The sequence below is a fragment of the Arachis ipaensis genome, chromosome B5 (assembly GCF_059453495.1).
Source record: "Arachis ipaensis isolate K30076 ecotype BB chromosome B5, ASM5945349v1, whole genome shotgun sequence".
Taxonomy (NCBI): Eukaryota; Viridiplantae; Streptophyta; class Magnoliopsida; order Fabales; family Fabaceae; genus Arachis; species Arachis ipaensis.
This window is the reverse complement of record NC_142440.1, coordinates 63,623,406-63,647,454: the sequence shown is the minus strand read 5'-3', so window position 1 is coordinate 63,647,454 and position 24,049 is coordinate 63,623,406. Positions and strand designations below refer to the sequence as shown.

General features: G+C 36.8%; 1 protein-coding gene across 1 annotated transcript; it reads left to right on the top strand.

Annotated features, from left to right (window-relative positions):
- Nucleotides 1-14,808: 14,808 nt before the first annotated feature.
- Nucleotides 14,809-15,363, top strand: LOC110272047 (uncharacterized). The gene is made up of 3 exons (XM_088487580.1): nt 14,809-14,942; nt 14,974-15,120; nt 15,198-15,363. The coding sequence occupies exons 1-3, from the start codon at nt 14,809-14,811 to the stop codon at nt 15,361-15,363; spliced, it is 447 nt and encodes a 148-aa protein (XP_088343706.1).
- The last annotated feature ends 8,686 nt before the right edge of the window (nt 15,364-24,049 follow it).

Below are 24,049 nucleotides of genomic sequence, written 5' to 3'. Positions count from 1 at the left end.
GAAATCGCTATGAGCGTTTTCTGCAAATTCTGATATGTGGTCTCTGTCACGCATCTGCGTGGGTCACGCGGTCGCGTCATTCGGAGCTTTTCCTTGCCATGCGGGCGCGTTAGTCATGCGACCGCGTCATATGTGTTCTGCTTAAGGCGCGCGGTCGCGTCAGTCATGCGGCCGCGTCGCTGCATCTTCGCTTCTGGTACGCGATCGCGTCGTCCATGCGATCGCGTGAATACCAGTTTCCTTAAAGCTCCGTTTTGCCTTCTCCTTCCATTTTTGTATGTTTCCTTTTCCGTCCTTTAAGTCATTCTACCTTAGAAAATCTGAAACTACTTCAACACACTAATCACGGCATCGAATGGAAATAAAGGTAATTAAAATAATTAATTTTTAAAGCTTAGGAAACATGTTTTTCACAATATGACATAATAAGGAAGGGAAAGTAAAACCATGCAATTAATGTGAATAAGTAGGTGAAGGATTATATAAATCACTCAAATTAAGCACAAAAGAACTCATGAAATTAGAGACACTAACAAATTGAGAATGCACATGAGAAACAACAAAATACACAAAACAAGAGAATTTAAAGATTAGACCCAAGAAAATCATCAAGAACAACTTGAAGATCAATGAAGAACATAATGCATATATTCGAAAAATGCAAGAAAATTAAAAATATGCAAGACACCAAACATAAAAATAGACACTAGACTCAAACAAGGAACACAAAATGGTTTTTATGATTTTATAATTTTTTTTTTGTATTTTTTGAAAATTATTTGAAAAAGAAAACAAGGAATTCAAAATTCTTAATGAAAATTTCAGGAATCATGCAATGTTAGTCTAAAACTCCGGTCCAGGAATTAGACATGGCTTACTAGCCAGCCAAGCTTTCAGTGAAAGCTTCAGTCCAAAACACTAGACATGGGCAATGGCCAGCCAAGCTTTAGCAGATCATTACATTCAACAGCAAGATTGATAGAAATCAACAAGCTCTTGTGATGATAAGTTGAAACCTCGGTCCAAAAGATTAGACATGGCTTCACAGCTAGCCAGGCTTCAACAGATCATCATGAAACTCTAGAATTCATTCTTAAAAATTCTGAAGAACAAAAGAGAAAATTTTTTTGAAATTTTTTTTTCGAAAATAAAAAGCATAAAAAGCTTAAAAGTAAAATAAAGTTACCTAATCTGAGCAACAAGATGAACCGTTAGTTGTCCAAACTCAAACAATCCCCGGCAACGGTGACAAAAACTTGGTACACGAAATCGTGATTGCACACTTTTCACACAACTCCGTGCAGCTGACCAGCAAGTGCACTAGGTCGTCCAAGTAATACCTTACATGAGTAAGGGTCGATCCCACGGAGATTGTCGGCTTGAAGCAAGCTACGGTTATCCTTGTAAATCTCAGTCAAGCGAATTCAAATAGTTTTGAAGTTTTGATGATTAAATTATAATTAAAACATAAAATAAGATAGAAATACTTATGTAATTCATTGGTAGGATTTCAGATAAGCGTATGGAGATGCTTATTGCTTCTGAACCTCTGCTTTCCTATTGTTTTCATCCAATCATTCATACTCCTTTCCATGGCAAGCTTATGTTGGGGGATCACCGTTGTCAATGGCTACTGTCCGTCCTCTCACTACAAGAAAAATACCCATTCAGCCACACTTTTTTAAGCTACATTTGAAAAGCGTAGCCTATTCATAGAATAGGCTACGCTTTTCTCCGTGTTGCCTTTATATAAGAGAAAAGGATACACAAATGTGGCATCATTTAAAAAGCGTAGCCTTAGGTATTATAGAAATCACTTATAAAGCGTAGCCGTAGGTTGATATCTATAGGTTCATTTTTCTTATCAAAGGAGACGCTTTTAAAGGGTAGTGATGTGCGGAAAACGATTCGACACAAAACTCACCGGCAAGTGCACCGGGTCGCATCAAGTAATAATAACTCACGGGAGTGAGGTCGATCCCACAGGGATTGAAGGATTGAGCAATTTTAGTTTCGTGGTTGATTTAGTCAAGCGAATCAAGATTTGGTTGAGAGATTTGTGATTTGCAGAATTTAAATTGCATAGAAAGTAAAGGGAATGGGTAAATTGCATGAAATTAAAGAGAACTGAAATTTAAAGTGTTGAATCTTAAAGAACAAGAAATTAAATGGCAGAAACTTAGAACGCAAGAAATGTAAATTGCAGAATCTTAAAGTGCAAGAAATGTAAATGGCTTGAATTGTAAAGGGAATTGGGAATTGGATTTGCAGAAATTAAACAAGGAACAGTAAAATTGCAACAAACATAAGAGTGGAAGATGAATTGGATTGAATCGGATCTTGAAACAGAAATGTAAATGAGCTTTAAAGCAGTAAACAGAGAATGTAAAATGATAATTCAGATCTCAGGACCCAAGATACTAGATAACCAAGTCTAGATCTCAATGCCTTCCTAGATCCAACAAGAACAATTGCAAAGGAAATGTAAATTGCAGAGAAAGTAGATGAAGAAGCAATTAACAGAAATTTAAATTCAATTGTGCAGCAAAGAAACAGAGAGGTCTCAGGATGAGATTGAAACAGAATTCCTTCAATTCTCCAACCCAAGATCCAAGACAATTGTAATTGAAATTGAAAGCAAGAAAACTAAGAGGAAGGGAATTCAATTCTCCTTCCCCGAGACTTAGAAATTAAAATTCACTCCACACCAAAAGCTCTCCGAAAACTCTCTATGAAAACTAAAAGGAAAGCTCCTGAAGAACTTAAATCCTAAGCTATTTATACACTTTCTTCAAATGGTCTTCAAGCCTTCAATTGGGCCTTTGCTCTTGATGGAATTGGGTTGATAGAGGCCTTGGTTGATTGCTCTTGGAGTTTGGAGAAGAACCGAATTGAACCGGGTTTGGAATCATGTAAGCTTGAGTAAAAGTTTGAGGCAAACTTTTACTCAAACTTTTCATATCAGCCACCCCATCCTTGCTGCTACCAACGTTTGAGCCAAAGTTTGGGGTCAAACTTTTGCTCAAACGTTGGCTCCCCCTTGCACACTCATGGCGCCAACGTTTGCCAAAAAGTTTGAGGCAAACGTTGGCGCATGCTTTTGCTCTCCAGGGTGTGTTGTTCATGGCGCCAACGTTTGCCAAAAAGTTTGAGGCAAACGTTGGCGCAAACTTTTGCTCTCCAGGGTGTTGATTTGTGATGCCAAAAGTTTGCCAAAAAGTTTGAGGCAAACTTTTGCTCAAGCTTTTTGCCCAAAAGTTTGCACAAAAGTTTGAGGCAAACTTTTGGTCAAGCTTTTTACTCCCTGGTTCGTTTTCACTTATTCCAAAAGTTTGAGCTAAAGTTTGAGGCAAACTTTTGCTCAAACTTTTTGTCCTCTCTTCCTCCTAGCCATTCCTTCTTTCTTCAACCTTTCTCCAAGCTTTCTTCACCTATCATTAATAAACCAAATACATCAAAGCTATGCTCAAAATCATGAGATATTCATTCTTTCATAATATGTGACAATTATAGCATAAAACCTCATGAAATTGCATTAATTCATCTACGGTTGATTAAATCAAAGGAAGCATGAAAATCCACCCAATTGGCTTGTTTATGGCTCAAGAAAGTGCATAATGCATTTGAAAACAAAAGAAAAAGACTAGTGAAACTAGGCTAAGATGACTTGTCATCACAACACCAAACTTAAAGCTTGCTTGTCCCCAAGCAAGAAAAGATTTATTGAGAAGAAAGAATGAAATGGAAGAGGATGTTCATGCTAGTAGAGTGTTATTGGTGGTTCATGGGGTTTTATGTGGATATGTAAACACTCACTTTTTATTGACTCTTAAGCCTAGAAAGTCTCCTTCAAGCTTCAAGTAACATACTGCTATGACCTCTCATTATTCCTTTATCCTTGGCTATTATTTTGTTCATAAGCTTTATTTGAGTGTCATGTGTAGCAAGTTCATTTTCTTTTCTTTATACTTGACACATTATTCACTATAGACACTTGGCTCACATTCCTTCTTAAAACATTGATGCCCAGCACCTCTTTGGGCTACTAAATGCCTTGTAGTTAGGTTGCTCTTGATAGTGGACTTTCAGCTGATGATCCCGGGTTAGTTAACCCAAGTCACCGAGTGTTGATGCACTCCAAAGAACTTAGTAGTCCAAGCAGATCCTAATACAAAGACACCACAGGCATATATTCTAAGGTTCAAGCTATTGGTGTCCAGCTTTGTTTCTTTTTGTTTTCTTTTGTTCTGCCACTCTGGCTATTTCTTTTTCTCCCCTTTTTTTCTTTCTTTTTATTTTTCTTTCTAACGAAGGATTTTTTATTTGATTGAGATTCATAGACAGTAGGCCACTTTATACTTAGAGGAAGACATCCTAGTTCTCTTATTCACTAAAAATGAGCTATCATACAATCACACATACATACCACCACTTACTTTTATTGTACTTCTGTCTAACAGAGAACTATCTCACTTCACATTCAAACATTTCTTTTATTGAATTAAAGATGCAGGGGACAAAACATGCTTTTTGTTCAGTGAAAGTAAACACACAAGCACACACATAGACTAGCTTACTTATTTTAAGAGTGATTCTACTTGTATTAGATGAACACTTTAACAAAACACAAGTCAAAACATTTTTCAACAGCAAGAGTTAAGTGTAAATACAATCTATTGGTTTGCAGTTCCTTTGTCCTTCCTTCTGTTGTGCCCTTTTGAGTTATGATGCATAGTGTCTTCAAATGGTGGTGAATTCCCTGCACAATTCTCAAAAGTTGCTTGCTTCTCAAGCCCTTAGATGACCAGTTAGTATGCATGAATTGAGTGTGGCTTGTGGATTTAATTTGGTGTGGGAACACCAAACTTAATTTCTTGCCACTTCTCTGGATACAGCAGGTTAACTCTAGGCAGAATCTTGTATCCTTGCTAAAGGTTATGAAGTTAAGACTAAAAAGCAGTTAAGTGGTTGAATAATCTGTTTGATTGCTTGGAACTAGCAATGTGCAGGAAGTTAGAATGTGCTTTTGAATGAGGTTTTGGTGGAACACCAAACTTAGAATCCTCCATTCTCCCTTAAGTTGTTTTTGGTGTGCAACACCAAACTTAGCTCCTTGCAATACATATCAATTATTCAACATTTTTATTGAAAAAGCTATGAAAAGAAAACTACCTCAGGTTGGGTTGCCTCCCAACAAGCGTTCTTTTATTGTCACTAGCTTGACATCCTTCAATTCCTTTCAAGAAGGCTGTAGGTTCTGGACCTCTTTTTCCTTATCCCATTGTCCTCCCAAGTACAGCTTTGCTCTGTGACCGTTTGCTGTAAATTGACTCTTTGTTACTTCATCTAGCAATTCAATACTCCCATAAGGAAAAACCTTTGTCACCAAGTACGGGCCAGTCCACTTAGACTTAAGTTTGCCAGGGAAGATCTTAAGCCTTGAGTTATACAGGAGCACTTGTTGTCCTGGCTTGAACTCCTTCTTTGTGATCTTCTTATCATGCCACCTCTTAGCTCTTTCCTTGTATATTTTAGCACTCTCATAGGCTTCTAGCCTGAATTCATCTAACTCATTTAGTTGTAACAACCTTTTCTCTCTTGCAGCTTGGGAATCAAGGTTGAGGAGTTTAGTGGCCCAAAAAGCTCTGTGTTCCAGCTCTACAGGGAGGTGACAGGATTTGCCATATAATAACTGAAAGGGTGACTTGCCAATAGGGGTTTTGTAAGCTGTCCTATATGCCCATAAGGCATCTTCTAACTTCCTAGCCCAATCCTTTCTCGTGCTTCCCACTGTTTTCTCTAGGATCTTCTTCAGTTCCCTATTTGCGAGTTCAGCCTGGCCATTAGTCTGAGGGTGGTAAGGTGTGGCTACTTTATAGATTACTCCATATTTATGGAGGAGTTTCTCCATCTGTTTGTTGCAAAAGTGACCACCACCATCACTAACCAGCCCCTTGGGTACTCCATATCTTGTGAAATGTGCTTTTTAAGGAATTGGAGGACAATCTGTGCATCACAGGTGGTTGTGGCTATTGCTTCCACCCACTTTGATACATACTCTACTGCCACCAGGATATATCTGAAAGAGTAAGAAGGAGGAAAAGGTCCCATGAAATCAATGCCCCATAAGTCAAACACCTCCACTTCCAGGATGAAATTTTAAGGCATCTCATTTCTCTTTGTCAATCCTCCAGTTCTTTGACATTCATTGCATTGGCGAACAAACTCTCTGGCATCCTTGAAGATGGTTGGCCAATAAAACCCACTCTGTAATACCTTTGCAGCTGTTCTCTCTGGTCCAAAGTGTCCACCATATGCTGAGCCATGGCAATGCCATAGTATGTCCTTCATTTCACTTTCAGGGACACACCTCCTAATCATTCCATCAAAGCATCTCTTGAATAGAAAAGGTTCATCCCACAAGAACTTCCTTGCTTCATTGAGTAATTTCTTCATTTGTTGCTTGGAAAATTCTTGAGGTATCTTCCTTCCTACCTTGTAGTTTGCTATGTCAGCAAACCAAGGTGTTTGTTGAATTTGGAAAAGATGTTCATCAGGGAAGTTCTCATTTACTTGATGTGGTTTGTCTTGCTTAGCTTCTTGTGGCACTCTTGATAGATGATCTGCTACTTGATTTTCACTTCCCTTCCCATCCCTCACTTCAATATCAAATTCTTGTAGCAGCAACACCCACCTGATAAGCCTTGGCTTTGAATCCTGTTTAGACATTAAATACTTGAGAGCAGAATGGTCAGTGTATACTATAACTCTTGAGCCGATCAAGTATTGTCTAAACTTATCAAATGCATATACAATTGCTAAAAGTTCTTTTTCAGTGGTGGTATAATTTTTCTGTGTTTCATTCAACACTTTGCTAGCATAATATATGACATGATGCAATTTGTCCTTCTTTTGCCCCAGTACAGCACCGATAGCAAGGTTGCTTGCATCACACATAAGTTCAAAAGGTAAATTCCAATCAGGGGGTGTGATGATTGGTGCTGTAATGAGCTTTCTCTTGAGAGTTTCAAAGGCATGTCTACAGTTGTCATCAAAAATGAAGGGAACATCATTCATTAGCAAATTGCTCAATGGTTTTGCTATTTTTGAAAAGTCCTTGATGAACCTTCTGAAGAAGCCCGCATGCCCAAGAAAACTTCTTACTGCTTTCACATTAACAGGTATAGGGAGTTTTTCAATAATTTCTATTTTAGCTTTATCAACTTCTATACCTCTACATGACACTTTATGCCCAAGAACTATTCCTTCCGGAACCATGAAATGGCATTTTTCCCAATTCAACACCAAATTAGTTTCTTGGCATCTTTTCAAAACAAGAGTTAAGTTATGCAAGCAAGTGTTAAATGAATTGCCAAAAACAGAAAAATCATCCATGAAGACTTCTATAAATTTTTCCACCATATCAGAAAAAATAGAAAGCATACACCTTTGAAAAGTGGCTGGGGCGTTGCATGATGTGTATTTTCGGAAAACGAATTCCAAACACACAACTCACCGGCAAGTGCACCGGGTCACATCAAGTAATAATAACTCACGAGGTGAGGTCGATCCCACAGGGATTGAAGGATTGAGCAATTTTAGTTTAGTGGTTGATTTAGTCAAGCGAATCAAGATTTGGTTGAGTGAATTGTGATTTGCATAATTTAAATTGCATGAGAAGTAAAGGGAATGGGTAAATTGCATGAAATTAAAGAGAACTGAAATTTAAAGTGCTAAATCTTAAAGAACAAGAAATTAAATGGTAGAAACTTAGAACACAAGAAATGTAAATTGCAGAATCTTAAAGTGCAAGAAATGTAAATGGCTTGGATTGTAAAGGGAATTGGGAATTGGATTTGCAGAAATTTAACAAGGAAAAGTAAAATTCAACAAGCAGAGGAGTAGAAGATAACTTGGATTGAACCGGATCTAAAAACAGAATTGTAAATGAGCATGAAAAGCATTAAACAGAGGATGTAAAATTGGAATTTAGATCTCAGGACCCAAGAGACTAGATAACCAAGTCTAGATCTCAATGCCTTCCTAGATCCAACAAGAACAATTGCAAAGGAAATGTAAATTGCAAAGAAGGTAGATGAAGAAGCAATTAACCGAAACTGAAATTCAATTAAGCAGAGAATTAAACAAGATCCCAAGGTGAGATTGAAACAGATTTCCTTCAATTCTCTAACCCAAGATCCAAGACAATTGTAATTGAAATTGAAAGCAAGAAAACTAAGAGGAAGGGAATTCAATTCTCCTTCCCCGAGACTTAGAAATTAAAATTCACTCAATACCAAAAGCTCTCCGAAAACTCTCTATGAAAACTAAAAGGAAAGCTCCCCGAAAAACTTAAATCCTATGCTATTTATACACTTTCTTCAAATGGTCTTCAAGCCTTCAATTGGGCCTTTGCTCTTGATGGAATTGGGTTGATAGAGGCCTTGGTTGATTGCTCTTGGAGTTTGGAGAAGAACCGAATTGAACCGGGTTTGGAATCATGAAAGCTTGAGTAAAAGTTTGAGTAAAAGTTTGAGGCAAACTTTTACTCCAACTTTTCACATCAGCCACCCTCTTTTGCTGATACCAACGTTGGGGCAAAAGTTTGGGGTCAAACTTTTGCTCAAACGTTGGCTTCCCCTTGCACACTCATGGCGCCAATATTTGCCAAAAAGTTAGAGGCAAACGTTGGCGCAAACTTTTGCTCTCCAGGGTGTGTTGTTCATGCGCCAACGTTTGCCAAAAAGTTTGAGGCAAACGTTGGCGCAAACTTTTGCTCTCCAGGGTGTTGATTTGTGATGCCAAAAGTTTGCCCAAAAGTTTGAGGCAAACTTTTGGTCAAGCTTTTTGCTCCCTGGTTCGTTTTCAATTAATCCAAAAGTTTGAGCTAAAGTTTGAGGCAAACTTTTGCTCAAACTTTTTGTCCTCTCTTCCTCCTAGCCATTCCTTCTTGCTTCAACCTTTCTCCAAGCTTTCTTCACCTATCATTAATTAACCAAACACATCAAAGCTATGCTCAAAATCATGAGATATTCATTCTTTCATAATATGTGACAATTATAGCATAAAATCTCATGAAATTGCATTAATTCATCTATGGTTGATTAAATCAAAGGAAGCATGAAAATCTACCCAATTGGCTTGCTTATGGCTCAAGAAAGTGCATAATTCAAATGAAAACAAAAGAAAAAGGCTAGTGAAACTAGGCTAAGATGACTTGTCATCATTGCACAGCCCAAAGGGCATCCTTCTATAGGCAAAAACTCCAAATGGGCATGTGAAGGAGGTCTTCTCTTGATCCCTGGGGTCCACCACTATTTGATTGTAACCCGAATACCCATCCAGGAAGCAATAATAAGCATGGCCTGCTAGTCTTTCCAACATTTGATCGATGAATGGCAAAGGAAAATGATCTTTTCTTGTTGCATCATTCAATTTCCTGTAGTCTATGCACATTCTCCACCCAGTCACTGTCCTAGTGGGGATCAACTCATTCTTTTCATTGGTGATGACTGTCATTCCTCCCTTTTTTGGCACAACCTGAACCGGACTCACCCAAGAGTTGTCTGAGATTGGGAAAATTATCCCTGCATTCCATAGCTTCATCACTTCTTTTTGAATCACCTCTTTCATGGTTGGGTTAAGTCTTCTTTGAGGTTGAACCACAGGTTTTGATTCTTCCTCCAATAAAATTTTATGCATGCAAATAGCAGGGCTGATGCCTTTGATGTCCTCAATTGTCCACCCTAAGGCTGTTTTGTGAGTTTTTAATACTTCAATCAACCTTGCTTCCTCATCCATGTTCAAAGAGGAATTTATAATTACTGGAAATGCCTCTGCTTCCCCAAGAAACACGTATTTGAGGTGAGGAGGGAGAGGTTTCAACTCCTGTTTTGGTTTGTCCTCTTTCTTGTCTTCAATGAGTATTTCCATCACTTCCTCTCTTTGTCCTTTCTGATGCTCCGAATAGTTGTCTTCAAACATTTCTTCTACCAGCCCTTCAATCATGTCCACATTCATGTAGTTTTCTTGCTCTGAGGGGTGTTGCATTGATTTGAAGACATTGATTACCATTTGTTCATTATGCACCCTGAAGGTCATTTCTCCCTTCTCCACATCAATAGTAGTTCTTGCTGTGGCTAGAAATGGTCTCCCCAAGATGATTGAGCTGCTTCCTTCCCCTTCTGTGTCTAAGATTACGAAGTCTGCGGGGAAGATAAATTTTCCAACCTTCACTAGTAAATTCTCCACAATACCATTGGGTGTCTTGATTGATCTATCAGCCATGACTAGTGACATCCTGGTGGGTTTAATTTCTTCTATGGCAAGCTTTCTCATTAATGATAGAGGCATCAAGTTGATGCTGGCACCTAGATCACACAGGGCGTTTTCCAATGTTATCTTGCCTATGGTGCATGAGACTACAAAACTCCCTGGATCTTTGAGCTTTGGTGGGATACCCGTCTGGATCACAGCGCTACATTCTTCAGTGAGCATGATAGTTTCCTTTTCTTGCCAACTTCTCTTCTTGTTGATTAGCTCTTTCATGAACTTGGCATATAGGGGCATCTGCTCCAGTGCCTCAGCCAAGGGGATATTTATCTCCAACTTCTTGAAAGTCTCAAGGAACTTGTGAAATTGTTGGTCCTTTGCCTCCTTGTTGAATCTCTGGGGATATGGTAGTGGAGGTACAAAGGCCTTCTCTGCTTGTTGCTTTTGATTCTTTGTTGGCTCTTCAATTGCTTCATTCCCCTTTTTTGGAATTTTTGATTGTTCCTCCTTTTCTTGAATTTGCTTTGAAGCTTGCTTGCTTGCCATTGCATCATCATCATTGCCTTCTTCTGTGTGTGTTGACTATTCCTTTTCTAGTGATCTCTTGCTGCTCTCTGCTTGCTTCTTTGTAGTGTCATTGTTGCTCATCAATGTTCTCCCACTCCTTAATTGTATTGCCTTGCATTCTTCCTTAGGATTTGGGATTGTGTCACTCGGCAGTGAGCTTGAAGGTCTCTCAACAGAAATCTGTTTGGAGATTTGCCCAATTTGCCTCTCTAGGCTCTTCAAGGAGGCTTCATGGTTCTTGGTTGTCATTTCCTGGTGTTTCAACATTTTGTCTATCAAGGTCTCCAAGTTAGTGAGTCTTTGGGATTCAGGTGATACTTGAGGTGGGTTGTGAGATGTGGGTGGTAGATGGTAGGCATTTTGGTTGGTGGGTTGGTTATTGGATTGGTACTGGTTGGGGTTGGGGTAGTTGTTTTGAGGTTTTCTGTAGGGGTTCTGGTTAGTTTGCTGCTGGTTGTGGTTTTGGTTGCTTCTTGGGTTGTTTTGGTTTGAGTTCCTCTGCCATGGTTGTTGGTTTTGGGTGTGATTATCTCCCCATCTGAGGTTTGGGTGGTTCTTCTAGGATGGATTGTATGTATCACCATACACTTCATTTGGTCCTTGGTTGTGCATATACTGTACTTGCTCTTGTTGTTGTTCTTCTTGAGTTTCTTCATTTTGCCCCCATGTGGATGATGGTTGGCTTGTGTTAACTGCTGCAACTTGGAGGCTATCAATCCTCTTGGCCATTTGCTCAAATTGTTGTTGAATTTGCTGCTGCATCATCTTGTTTTGAGCCAAGATTGAGTCCACTCCTTCTAGCTCCATTACTCCTCTCCTTTGTGATGGTTGGCGATTTCTTTGGTGAGCAAAGAAATATTGATTGTTGGCCACCATGTCAATAAGATTTTGAGCTTCTTCTGCTGTTTTCATCAGCTGCAATGATCTTCCAGCTGAGTGGTCAAGTGATTCTTGAGCCTTTAGAGTGAGTCCTTCATAGAAGTTCTGTAGCTTGTCCCACTCAGTGAACATTTCTGGTGGACATTTCCTCAGCAGAGCCTTGTATCTCTCCCATGCTTCATACAGATTTTCAGCATCCAATTGTGTGAATGTTTGCACCTCAGTTTTCAGCCTGATGACTCTTTGAGGTGGATAGAATTTGGCTAGAAATTTAGTCACCAAATCATCCCAGCTAGTGATGCTTCCTTGAGGAAAAGTTTCAAGCCATTGTGCGGCCTTGTCCCTTAATGAGAACAGGAACAGCAGAAGCTTGTAAGTCTCAGGATTCACGTCATTGGACTTGACAGTATCACAAATCCTTAAGAAGGTAGATAGATGTTGATTTGGATCCTCCAATGGTCCTCCCCCAAACGAGCAGTTGTTTTGGACCAATGTAATGAGTTGTTGCTTCAATTCAAAGTTATTTGCATTGACATTAGGGGTGAGAATGCTGCTTCCACAATGTCTAGCATTTGCAAAGGTATAGAAGGCCAAAACTCTCCTCTGGGGTGGGTTGTTATTGTTGTTGTCTGCTCCACCAGGTGGATTGGTTGAATGTTCCTCCATATCTTGGAATTCTTCTTCTGATTCCTCTTCTCCAACAATATTTTTCCCTCTTTCAGCTCTTCTTAACCTCCTGAGAGTTCTTTCGTCTTGTTCATGAAAGGTGGGTGTGGTTCTTCTTGTACCTGACATACAAGCAGAACATAAGAAACACATAAACCAGTGACACTTCAATCTACTGCTAGAAAGAAGTTTTAGTTAGCTTAAGCAAAAATTCAAACAGTTAGTGGATTAATTGAAAATTAAAGGACAGAAAAGAAAAAGTTCTTGATCTAGATCTCCACTTCATGTAATCATTGTCAATCTAATCAATCCCCGGCAACAGTGCCAAAAACTTGATGTGCGGAAAACGATCCGACACAAAACTCACCGGCAAGTGCACCGAGTCGCATCAAGTAATAATAACTCACGGGAGTGAGGTCGATCCCACAGGGATTGAAGGATTGAGAAATTTTAGTTTTGTGGTTGATTTAGTCAAGCGAATCAAGATTTGGTTGAGAGATTTGTGATTTGCAGAATTTAAATTGCATAGAAAGTAAAGGGAATGGGTAAATTGCATGAAATTAAAGAGAACTGAAATTTAAAGTGTTGAATCTTAAAGAACAAGAAATTAAATGGCAGAAACTTAGAACGCAAGAAATGTAAATTGCAGAATCTTAAAGTGCAAGAAATGTAAATGGCTTGAATTGTAAAGGGAATTGGGAATTGGATTTGCAGAAATTAAACAAGGAACAGTAAAATTGCAACAAACATAAGAGTGGAAGATGAATTGGATTGAATCGGATCTTGAAACAGAAATGTAAATGAGCTTTAAAGCAGTAAACAGAGAATGTAAAATGATAATTCAGATCTCAGGACCCAAGATACTAGATAACCAAGTCTAGATCTCAATGCCTTCCTAGATCCAACAAGAACAATTGCAAAGGAAATGTAAATTGCAGAGAAAGTAGATGAAGAAGCAATTAACAGAAATTTAAATTCAATTGTGCAGCAAAGAAACAGAGAGGTCTCAGGATGAGATTGAAACAGAATTCCTTCAATTCTCCAACCCAAGATCCAAGACAATTGTAATTGAAATTGAAAGCAAGAAAACTAAGAGGAAGGGAATTCAATTCTCCTTCCCCGAGACTTAGAAATTAAAATTCACTCCACACCAAAAGCTCTCCGAAAACTCTCTATGAAAACTAAAAGGAAAGCTCCCGAAGAACTTAAATCCTAAGCTATTTATACACTTTCTTCAAATGGTCTTCAAGCCTTCAATTGGGCCTTTGCTCTTGATGAAATTGGGTTGATAGAGGCCTTGGTTGATTGCTCTTGGAGTTTGGAGAAGAACCGAATTGAACCGGGTTTGGAATCATGTAAGCTTGAGTAAAAGTTTGAGGCAAACTTTTACTCAAACTTTTCATATCAGCCACCCCATCCTTGCTGCTACCAACGTTTGAGCCAAAGTTTGGGGTCAAACTTTTGCTCAAACGTTGGCTCCCCCTTGCACACTCATGGCGCCAACGTTTGCCAAAAAGTTTGAGGCAAACGTTGGCGCAAGCTTTTGCTCTCCAGGGTGTGTTGTTCATGGCGCCAACGTTTGCCAAAAAGTTTGAGGCAAACGTTGGCGCAAACTTTTGCTCTCCAGGGTGTTGATTTGTGATGCCAAAAGTTTGCCAAAAAAAGTTTGAGGCAAACTTTTGCTCAAGCTTTTTGCCCAAAAGTTTGCACAAAAGTTTGAGGCAAACTTTTGGTCAAGCTTTTTACTCCCTGGTTCGTTTTCACTTTTTCCAAAAGTTTGAGCTAAAGTTTGAGGCAAACTTTTGCTCAAACTTTTTGTCCTCTCTTCCTCCTAGCCATTCCTTCTTTCTTCAACCTTTCTCCAAGCTTTCTTCACCTATCATTAATAAACCAAACACATCAAAGCTATGCTCAAAATCATGAGATATTCATTCTTTCATAATATGTGACAATTATAGCATAAAACCTCATGAAATTGCATTAATTCATCTACCGTTGATTAAATCAAAGGAAGCATGAAAATCCACCAAATTGGCTTGCTTATGGCTCAAGAAAGTGCATAATGCATTTGAAAACAAAAGAAAAAGACTAGTGAAACTAGGCTAAGATAACTTGTCATCAGGTAGCCTATTTGTTAAGTTTTGGGTGCATTTTAAAAGTGATGCCTAATGTATCTAGAGCCAAAAACTTAACACTTAGTAAATTTTTTTCCTCTTTTTCCTGAAAGCGAACTGATGACACTTAGTAAAATTTTTGAACATTCCCTCCAAATCTCACTCACCTCCAAAGCACCATCATCCACTTTCGTAAACCCTCGTCGCCCCCCATTCCCTCCAAAGTCACCATCGCGAAGTAGAAACCCTGCCTGCCTCCAAAGCTCACCTTCGCCATGCACCCTTTCACACACACACACCCAGATTCAGAATGAGTGAACCAGAGGGAGGAGAGGAGGAAGACAGAGATGAGAGCGCGAGCGAGAGACCAGAGAGTGAGAGGGGGTCACCGCCGCAACGCCGCTGCAGCCGCTGCCATCGCCGTCGTGGAGGAGGGAGTCTGGAGGAGAGAGAGAAAGATGATTCACAACGAGATGGAGAGAGAGGACAAAGACGCGACGCGAGAGAGAAGGAGGTTGTTCCACCGTGCACTGTCGTCGCTCCTGGGGTCAATTGAAGCCGCCGCCGCTGCTAGGGCTTGCCGTGCTCCTGTCCTCACTTTCGGCTTCTACGATTACTTCCTGTTCGTATTCCCAACCCCTCTCTCTCTCCAACTTTCATTTCATTCTCATTTCAATTTCAATTTCGATGTATCTGCAGGCATTTCATCGGTGCCGTTTTCGATGCCAAGGGTGCGGATGTAATTCTCTCTTTTGAAAAGTTCTGCTGCAGTCTCCCCAAACCTCTTCTTCAGGTTCCGATTTCTATTTGGATTAGTTTTCTCAATTCAATTTTGATCCATCTGCTAATTAATTGGGTTGATTAATAACAGATCATATATCTCACCATAATCAGTTCAACATATTATTTCATTGTAAAATCGTGTTTAACAGATCATATATGATTAATGTGAATGAAGAACACTAGGTTGAGTTGAATTGAATTGAATCATGGATAAGAGCATGTTAGCTGGTTTGGAATCACTTCCAGAAGCTTATCAGCAAAGAATGGCGTCCATGATGGAACAAGTTCAAATCCGTGACAGGTACCTCCTCTTCACTCTATCTGTTAACTAATTCCATGTGTTTTGAGTTGAGCTTCATGTTCCTAAATATTCCTATCATTGAATTCAGCATTTCAAAGTTTAGTCTTTCTCCGAGACTGTCTGGAGTTAAAATTTGAGTGAAGCAAAAGGAACATATTTTTAAGTGCTTATTCATATCCTTCAAGTCAATTTATTAGAATTTTCATGTATTACACTGATCTAATGATCTGCATTTGCTTTTGCTAACTTTGCCAATCCACTATGCTTTCTTTACTCTCTTGATTTATTACACTGATCTAATGTTCTCAATGTTTTGTAGATTCTATGAAATTTAGCATGAGTAGTTTTTGCGATTTATCCGAAATAGTAAAGTTGAGTAAAGAGTGAAAATTATAACTCTTACCATTGGTATCCATGATTCCATCATCAATGAGCTCTTGCATATTTTCTTGCAAGATAACTTTGCAGCCATGTTGTGCTAATTTATGAGACAAGTGCATTAGAGGGTTCACATGCCCTTGTGCTGGAAATGGAATAACTGGAACATGTTTGAGCTTCATCTTTTCTAGTGTTTTTGATTCTGAGGTTTAGCATTACTCTTTCTTTTAGTTGCATTGTAGCTACTGATTTAAGCTGTGTACCCACCTTATTTTAATTTAACTTTTTTGCACAAGACAGCTATAAGAAATGCTTGATTACAAGTAAAGCAAGTTAATTCCTTAGTGCCAAACAGAGTTGGAGTTTTGGTTCCAATTTTAGAGTTGTCTTCAGGGATTATTGAGTAACTTTTTAACTTTGAATTTGCTAGTATATTTCTTATAGGAAGGGCGTCTTTGGGAATTGGGAAGGGTATATTAAATTGTGACTAAAAGGAAACTTTTTTACTAGTATACTTTGTGGTAGGATTTATTGTAACTTTGAATCTCTTAATGATTTTTATTGTTGCTTTATGATATGGAGGCTACTGTGAGTTAAGAGATTGGAGTCATTCTCAGGTTTGATTTGCATTTATTTAATTTTCTATAGTGAATGTGATTTCTTTTCAAGTAGGTGCTTCTCTACGTGGATGAGAAGAAAATAGCAACTTGTTTTTCTAATGATTGTTATGGTATTTAATTAAACTGATATAATATGCAATGCAGTTTTTTGTACCTTTGACTATTGTATCAACGTGTAGATAACCTCTCGACTGAATCTATTGCTCAGATATTCAGAAAAAAGAAGCCCAAGAAGTAAAACTCAAACTTGTTTACAATTTCATAATTACTAAGGGAGGAATATGTTGCTCAGATAACCTCTCTACTGAATCTGTTGCTCAGATAACCTCTCTTTATGAAGTTTCATGCATTGGAGGAATCATTGCATTTTTTCCTCCTTTTCTGCAACTTTTCTAATAAAACATCATGTGACATTTTCAGGAAAATGAGATATAAATTCAAAATATGTATGATGAAGTTCTATGAAGGGTTAATGCAGATAATTAACTGAAGTGCTGAAGCCAATTTATATCCTGGTGCAATAACTTCGACAGTTAAGTGCTGAAGCTTGGGTAGATATATTCTAATATTTTCTTTGATTAGTTTCTTTGCTTCTCACTAAGGACATTATTTTGTGTTATCAGCTTCAAATTACAGAGGCAGTTGGATACTTACTTTCTCCTTGCTCACATGTGCTCTGTCAAGCTTAAAGAATGGACGCTTGTCCTGTTTACTTCTATTAAGAAGTTCTAAGGTATGCTTGGATTCATTGACATGATTGCAACAACAACGGTGTTAAAATAAATGGTAAAAATGTAATAGATGATGAAAAATAGAATCCTTAATCATTTTGTTATATATATAATATGAGGTGACAAAAGCAATAACACTGACATGATATAATTATGTTAACTATGTCGAACTGGTACAAGGCTAGCCAAATGGCATTGCTATTAGACTCCTAACATGAGAATATTTCCAATGTCTTAGTAATTAGCACCACCATTTTCCTCTTATCATTGGTTCTATATTATTGTTAAATGATTTTTATAACATGCTTGGAATTAAACGTGCAAATCAGAGAGGACTTTTTTAAGCACACACAGCAATAAGCCAGTATTCATTGCCTTTCTTCACTGTCATTGCAGTTTTCCTTTTGTAAAGGGAGTCATTTAGACATGTATTTGGCATCTTTTTAATTCCATTCTAGCAAAGGTTCACTTTGTTGCAAGTGCATTTTTCTGATGAGATTTTACAGGTATTTTTTGACTTATTTAGACATGATGTTTGGCTGTGAAAAGCATGCAGCACCACACTGCAGGTATATATAATATATATGGGGTACCATTATTTATCTGTGGAAGATAAGTAGCAAAAATAAAAATGCATTCATGAATTGTATCTGTGATCATGGTAATTTCTTCTACTCTACGTCTCTACTTTTCTGTAAAACAAATACAATTTTTTTTAAAAAAAAAAGAAAAAAAGAAAAAGAAAAACCTAAAAAGTGTCTTAATTTTTTATTGTCTTGTGTGATAATATGCTCAAACGCCTAAGGCTATTTTTATCCTTTTTTTTAATTATTTTTCTCATATTTGATTTCTCATTTGAAGAGTACCATATATTTTTGTGGTTCATAAATCTTTTGCCATTTTATAAAAAGGGTTCACTTTCTTGACCTTTGCATTCTGCTTTAGTTCTTTTTCCAATATTACATATTCTCTTTTACTTGTTCCCTTACAATGTGCATTCTCATGACAAAATATATAATTAGTTCCTTGTATCTATCCATTGTAGACTCATTCAAGATTTATTGGAAGAGAAAAACTTTGCAACGATGGAAGATATATGAAGGTGAATACAGACTTCATCTTTGCTCGATATACATCATGTTTTCTTGCTGACAAAGTTATATGTCCGAGTGGTTTCCTTCTCATGGATCTACTTGAAAGATCTGATGGGTTTTATTCAAACATATGGACCATGGTTAACCATGGTTTTCATCACAAGTCATTTTTCTGGTGCTAATCTCATGAATATGCCATAGTTTGTGTGGCCAGACAAGTGCATATATTTTTGAGGTGTGGATTATTCTCTTTACTTTTCCATACAAATTTTGTAAATTTTTTTTTCTTTCTGATTTTGTAAAATATGAACAGACCCATTTGTATATAATATATTGGTTATGCCCTTGATACATCAGCATTCATAGTGAAATTTATTGCTTATGCAAAACCTTTTTTTGGATTATTATTATAAATATATTTTAGTTAGAGATAATTTTATTTAAAGAGATTATTTAGTATAATTATATATTTATTTTTATTTTATAATATTTAACTCATTTAAATAAAAATACAGAATTATTATATATGTAATTATATTACTAACTATTATGTTGTATTAATAATTATTAGAAAATTATATATATATATATATATAGAAAATAAAAAAAATATGAGACCTAAGGCTACACTTATATACAGTAGTTATAGTATAAAAAAAAAAAGAGGGACCTAAGGCTACACTTATAAAAAGTAGCCATTGTATACAATCTGGCTACGCTGTACAAGTGATGCAGTAGCGTTGAAAAGCATAGCCTATTCTGGTAAAAATGGAAGCTGAAAAGCGTAGCCTTTGGTCCTAGACAGCATCACTTGAAAAGCGCACCCTATTCCCAAATGCCAAAAGCGTAGCCCTAGGTGCAGAAAAGCGTAGCCTTTGAGAATAGGCAACGGCCGAATAGGAATCACCCCAAAAAGCGTAGCCATAGCCCAGAAAACGTAGCCGTAGCCTAAGGCATCATTTTTTTTCACTTTTGGCTACACTTTTCAAGTGTACCTGAATGGGTATTTTTCTTGTAGTGTCTCAGTGAAAATGGTCCAAATGCGCTGTCACCACAAGGCTAATCATTTGTCGGTTCTCATTCATGTTGGAATAGGATCCATTGATCCTTTTGCGTCTATCACTATGCCCAACACTCGCGTGTTTGAAGCTCGTCACAATCATCCCATCCCAGATCCTTCTCGGAATACCACAGACAAGGTTTAGACTTTCCGGATCTCAAGAATACTACCAATTGATTCTAGCCTATACCACGAAAACTCTGATCGCACGGAATGGAGGGCTCTGTTGTCAGGAGAGGCAACCATACGTCGTGAACCAGGAGGCTAAGAGATACACACTCAAGCTATTGCAGATAGAACGGAAGTGGTTGTCAGGCACGCGTTCATAGGTGAGAATGATGATGAGTGTCACGGATCATCACATTCATCAGGTTGAAGTGCGAGTGAATATCTTAGAATAAGAATAAGCTTGAATTGAATATAAAAACAATAGTACTTTGCATTAATTCATGAAGAATAGCAGAGCTCCACACCTTAATCTATGGGATGTAGAAACTCCACCGTTGAAAATACATAAGTGTTAATGGTGTTCATTGGCTTCGACCCCAGAGGAGGAACCAGAATAACCTCCCCTAAAATACAATAGTAAAAGGTCCTATTTATAATGAACTAGTAACCTAGGGTTTACGGAAATGAGTAAATGATGCAGAAATCTACTTCCGGGCCCACTTGGTGTGTGCTTGGGCTGAGCATTGAAGCTTTCACATGTAGAGACTTTTCTTCGAGTTAAACACCAGCTCTGGTGCCAGTTTGGGCGTTTAACTCCAGCTTTTATGCCAGTTCTAGCGTTTAACGCCAAAATAAGGTAGAAAGTTGGTGTTTAGATGCCAGTTTGTGCTATCAAAACCTGGGCAAAGTATAGACTATTATATATTGCAGGAAAGCCCAGGATGTCTACTTTCCAACGCAATTGAGAGCGCACCAATTGGGATTCTGTAGCTCCAGAAAATTTATTTCGAGTGCAGGGAGGTCAGAATCCAACAGCATCTGCAGTCCTTTTTCAGCCTCTGAATCAGATTTTTGCTCAGGTCCCTAAATTTCAGCCAGAAAATACCTAAAATCACAGAAAAACACATAAACTCATAGTAAAGTCCAGAAATGTGAATTTTGCATAAAAAATAATAAAAATATACTAAAAAGTAACTAAAACATACTAAAAACTACCTAAAAACAATGCCAAAAAGCGTATAAATTATCCGCTCATCAGCTTGGTGCAATAATGTTTGCATAAATTAATACTTTAGAGAAGGGAACATTTTAATAAAAATAGCATAGCGACAGCATAAAATATTTCAAGTCAATAAAGCATCATAGCATTTAGTAGAGTATTATATTCTTGTTTCTTTAATATTGGACTAGAGATATAATATAAGAAAAAGAAGGGTCACTAGTTTTTTATTGTGTGGTGCTAACTGCTAAGATTCAGGGACTAGTTAATATTTTCATACTTTGGTTTCTTAAACTTTCAACTATTTTTACATGTACCACATTCCATAGGGACTATTTATTTTGTGTTTGATATGTGTTTTCTGTTCTAATGGCTGAATATGTAATATTGCAGGACCTAATTAAAGTTTTCTTGGCATTTTCATATTTAATCAATTTGGATTTGGAATTGAATTTATTGGACTTAATTGAAGTTCCTTTTATAACATGTACTAACACAAGATTATTTAAAATTCTGCAGGGCAGTGATAAAAACAATGGAGCTCATAATGGATGATTATACTACTCATGAAATTTGATATTTTGTAACTAAGTATATAAAAGAAGTAGATATGTGACACTTGTTACAATTGCAATTCTTATTTACTTGTTATGACTTTACTTTTTGTTACTTTGTCATCAAAGCCTACTTTTATGGTGACAAGTTTTATATATATGTCTTTTTTTTATGGAAAAGTTTATATTTGTTGGATTAGTTCAATATATATAATTTTATTTTGGTCTATGATTTTAAAATTATATATGAATTTTGCGGGAAATATTAGGAAGATTAAGGAATTATTAGGAAGATTAATTGAAAAAAAAAATTTTGACCAAACTTATGGGCACGCTTAAAAAGGGTGGCTATATCTTAATGTTGGGCTCAACAAGCACGCTTAATACGCGTGACCATAATTTGGCAAACGGCACGCTTTAAAAGCGTACCTATATACTCATCTATTGGCACGCTTTCTAAGTGTAGCCGTATCTTTTCATATTTATAAATAGCCATGCTTTTAGAGTATAGCCATATGTTTACCCTATTGGAACGTTTAAAAAGTGTAGCCATATCTTCCCCTATCGGCACGCTTTTAAAGAGTACCCAAAGCATACATTCTGGGACGTTTTAAAAACGTGGCGATATGTGCACTTTTCGGTACACTTTTAACCGTACCTATAGGTTAAGACCTGTGGCCACGCTTTTTAAGCATGGCAAGAAATGAAAGTGTGCCAACAAAAAAAGCGTGCCGATAGATCCACAAAAGCGTGGCGATAGAGCAATCGGCACGCTAGCGGATGTGACCCTTTCAAAAGTGTGTCGATAGCTCAAAAAGCGTGGCGAAAAGCTTTCGGTGCACTTTTTTGCACTTTTCGGCATGCTTTTAAAGCGTGGCAGAAGGCTTATTTTCTTGTAATGGAAATAGCCTTGAAGAATTATATTTGAGGGATATAAATGTATTTTTATGAAAAGATTGAGTATAATATTATAATTATATATGTTTTTTGGGTATTTTGGATAATAAATAAAGTTCAAAGGTAAAATGCGTATTTTATAAAAGTTCAGAGTTATTTTTATAAATATGAAACAAAGGGTAAAGGTTTCAATATATTTCTATAAAATATTATGGTCAAAAATAAAATATTAAGGATTTCGTGGTTTAAAAAGTAATTAATAAAAGTTTGAAAATAAGGTTTTATAAAATAAGTTTTAAGAGTATTATAAATATTATTTTAAATATTTATTTAAAATTACTCATTTACATTAGAGTAAATTATTATTATAATTATTATTTATCAAAGATATTATTTTATAAGTATATTATTATAATGTATTATTAATATTAAGTATGTGAATATGCAATATTTGTTCTTATCGGAGAAGTTTTAACTTTTTAGAAAATTGTCCACATATTGTTGAATAAAGGCTTAATATTAAAATTAAATACATAATAAAGGAATTAGGTTAGTAACGTCTTACTTTTGGTACGATCATGACGTGCTAGAAGTTGGGTCGTTAAGATATGGTATCAGAGCAGTCCTTCCTATAAAGCCTTCGGAAATGGACTAACTATACTTCACTGCATAATTTGAGTGTCTATCATGCAATAGGAGTTGCCTTAATGACAAGAATTTGAGTTTTACATGCACGACTGTTTTGTTTATTAATGCTGTTAGTCTACCATTGCATACTTCATGATATTAAGGCTGGAGAACTTAAAAATAATGGTTTATGTATACGGGAACACTGATAGGTTATCATAGAGGAAATATAAATGATAGGTAATGCGAATCACGAGGTTTAGGAGAAGTTAGAAGTTACTTTTGGGGGTTTACTCCATTTCAAAGTATAATCTTTATTCGTGTCGCGTAATTTAGTGCACCATTTTCCTCTCTTTTACCGTTTGCATTGAAGCTTCTTCTTTCAGATTTTTCTTTTGGAATATGATTTGACTATATTTCAACCATTCCTTATTTTCCTCTCTTAACTATTCACTTGATGCATTTGAAACATTCATCCTTGATATTTCTCATATTCCTTATATTCCTATGTATGAACCATGTGTTCTTTGATTTGGTTTTGAAGTTGTTTTCGCATAACAATGATTCTTAAGTCTTTGAAAATGTTAGGTGTTCTTTCCTGATTAGTTTGCATCAAAACATGTTCTCTTACCATGCTACGTGATAGGCGTACTGTGTATTCATTTATTTTTCATCTCTTTCATCCCTTGTTTCAATTCTTTTTGAAACCAGATTTGACTATCCATCTTTATCATTATTTATACACTTCATAAATTCTGTACCCTTCGATTTGTCCTTAAATTTGTTTTGATGGAACGTATAGTTCTTAATTCTTAAGCAATTTAAAAGCTTGAGAGTTGCAATTTGTAGCAAGCTAATTATGCGATTTGATCCTTCTGCTTCGCATTCTGCAACTTATGCTCACCCTGATCAGATTACAACCCTTGACTTTGCATTTCTCTACATGAATGATATAATCCCTCGATAAAAACTTCGAACTTGTTTTGATACGTTAAATCATTTCAAGTACTTTTCTTTGGAAATTCTTGTTTTGGAATCTTCTTTGAAGAAAGTTTTGTTTTGATTCTTTTTCTATCTGATCCTGTCTATGACTATTCTTAAAAATCTGGATACTACTGCCTCTGATCATATATGTACTTTCGTATAAGAAATAAATACTTTCTTTATATAGCTAAAACATACTTGTACTACCTATTTTTTATTAACTTTACAGGAATACTTTACATTAAAATTTCTTCTTTGAACATAACTTAGTTATCTTTTAACAATTACTTCAACCTCTACACATATTCTTGCTTGATTTTAATCTTAACTACGAATTCAAATAGTTTAAAAATC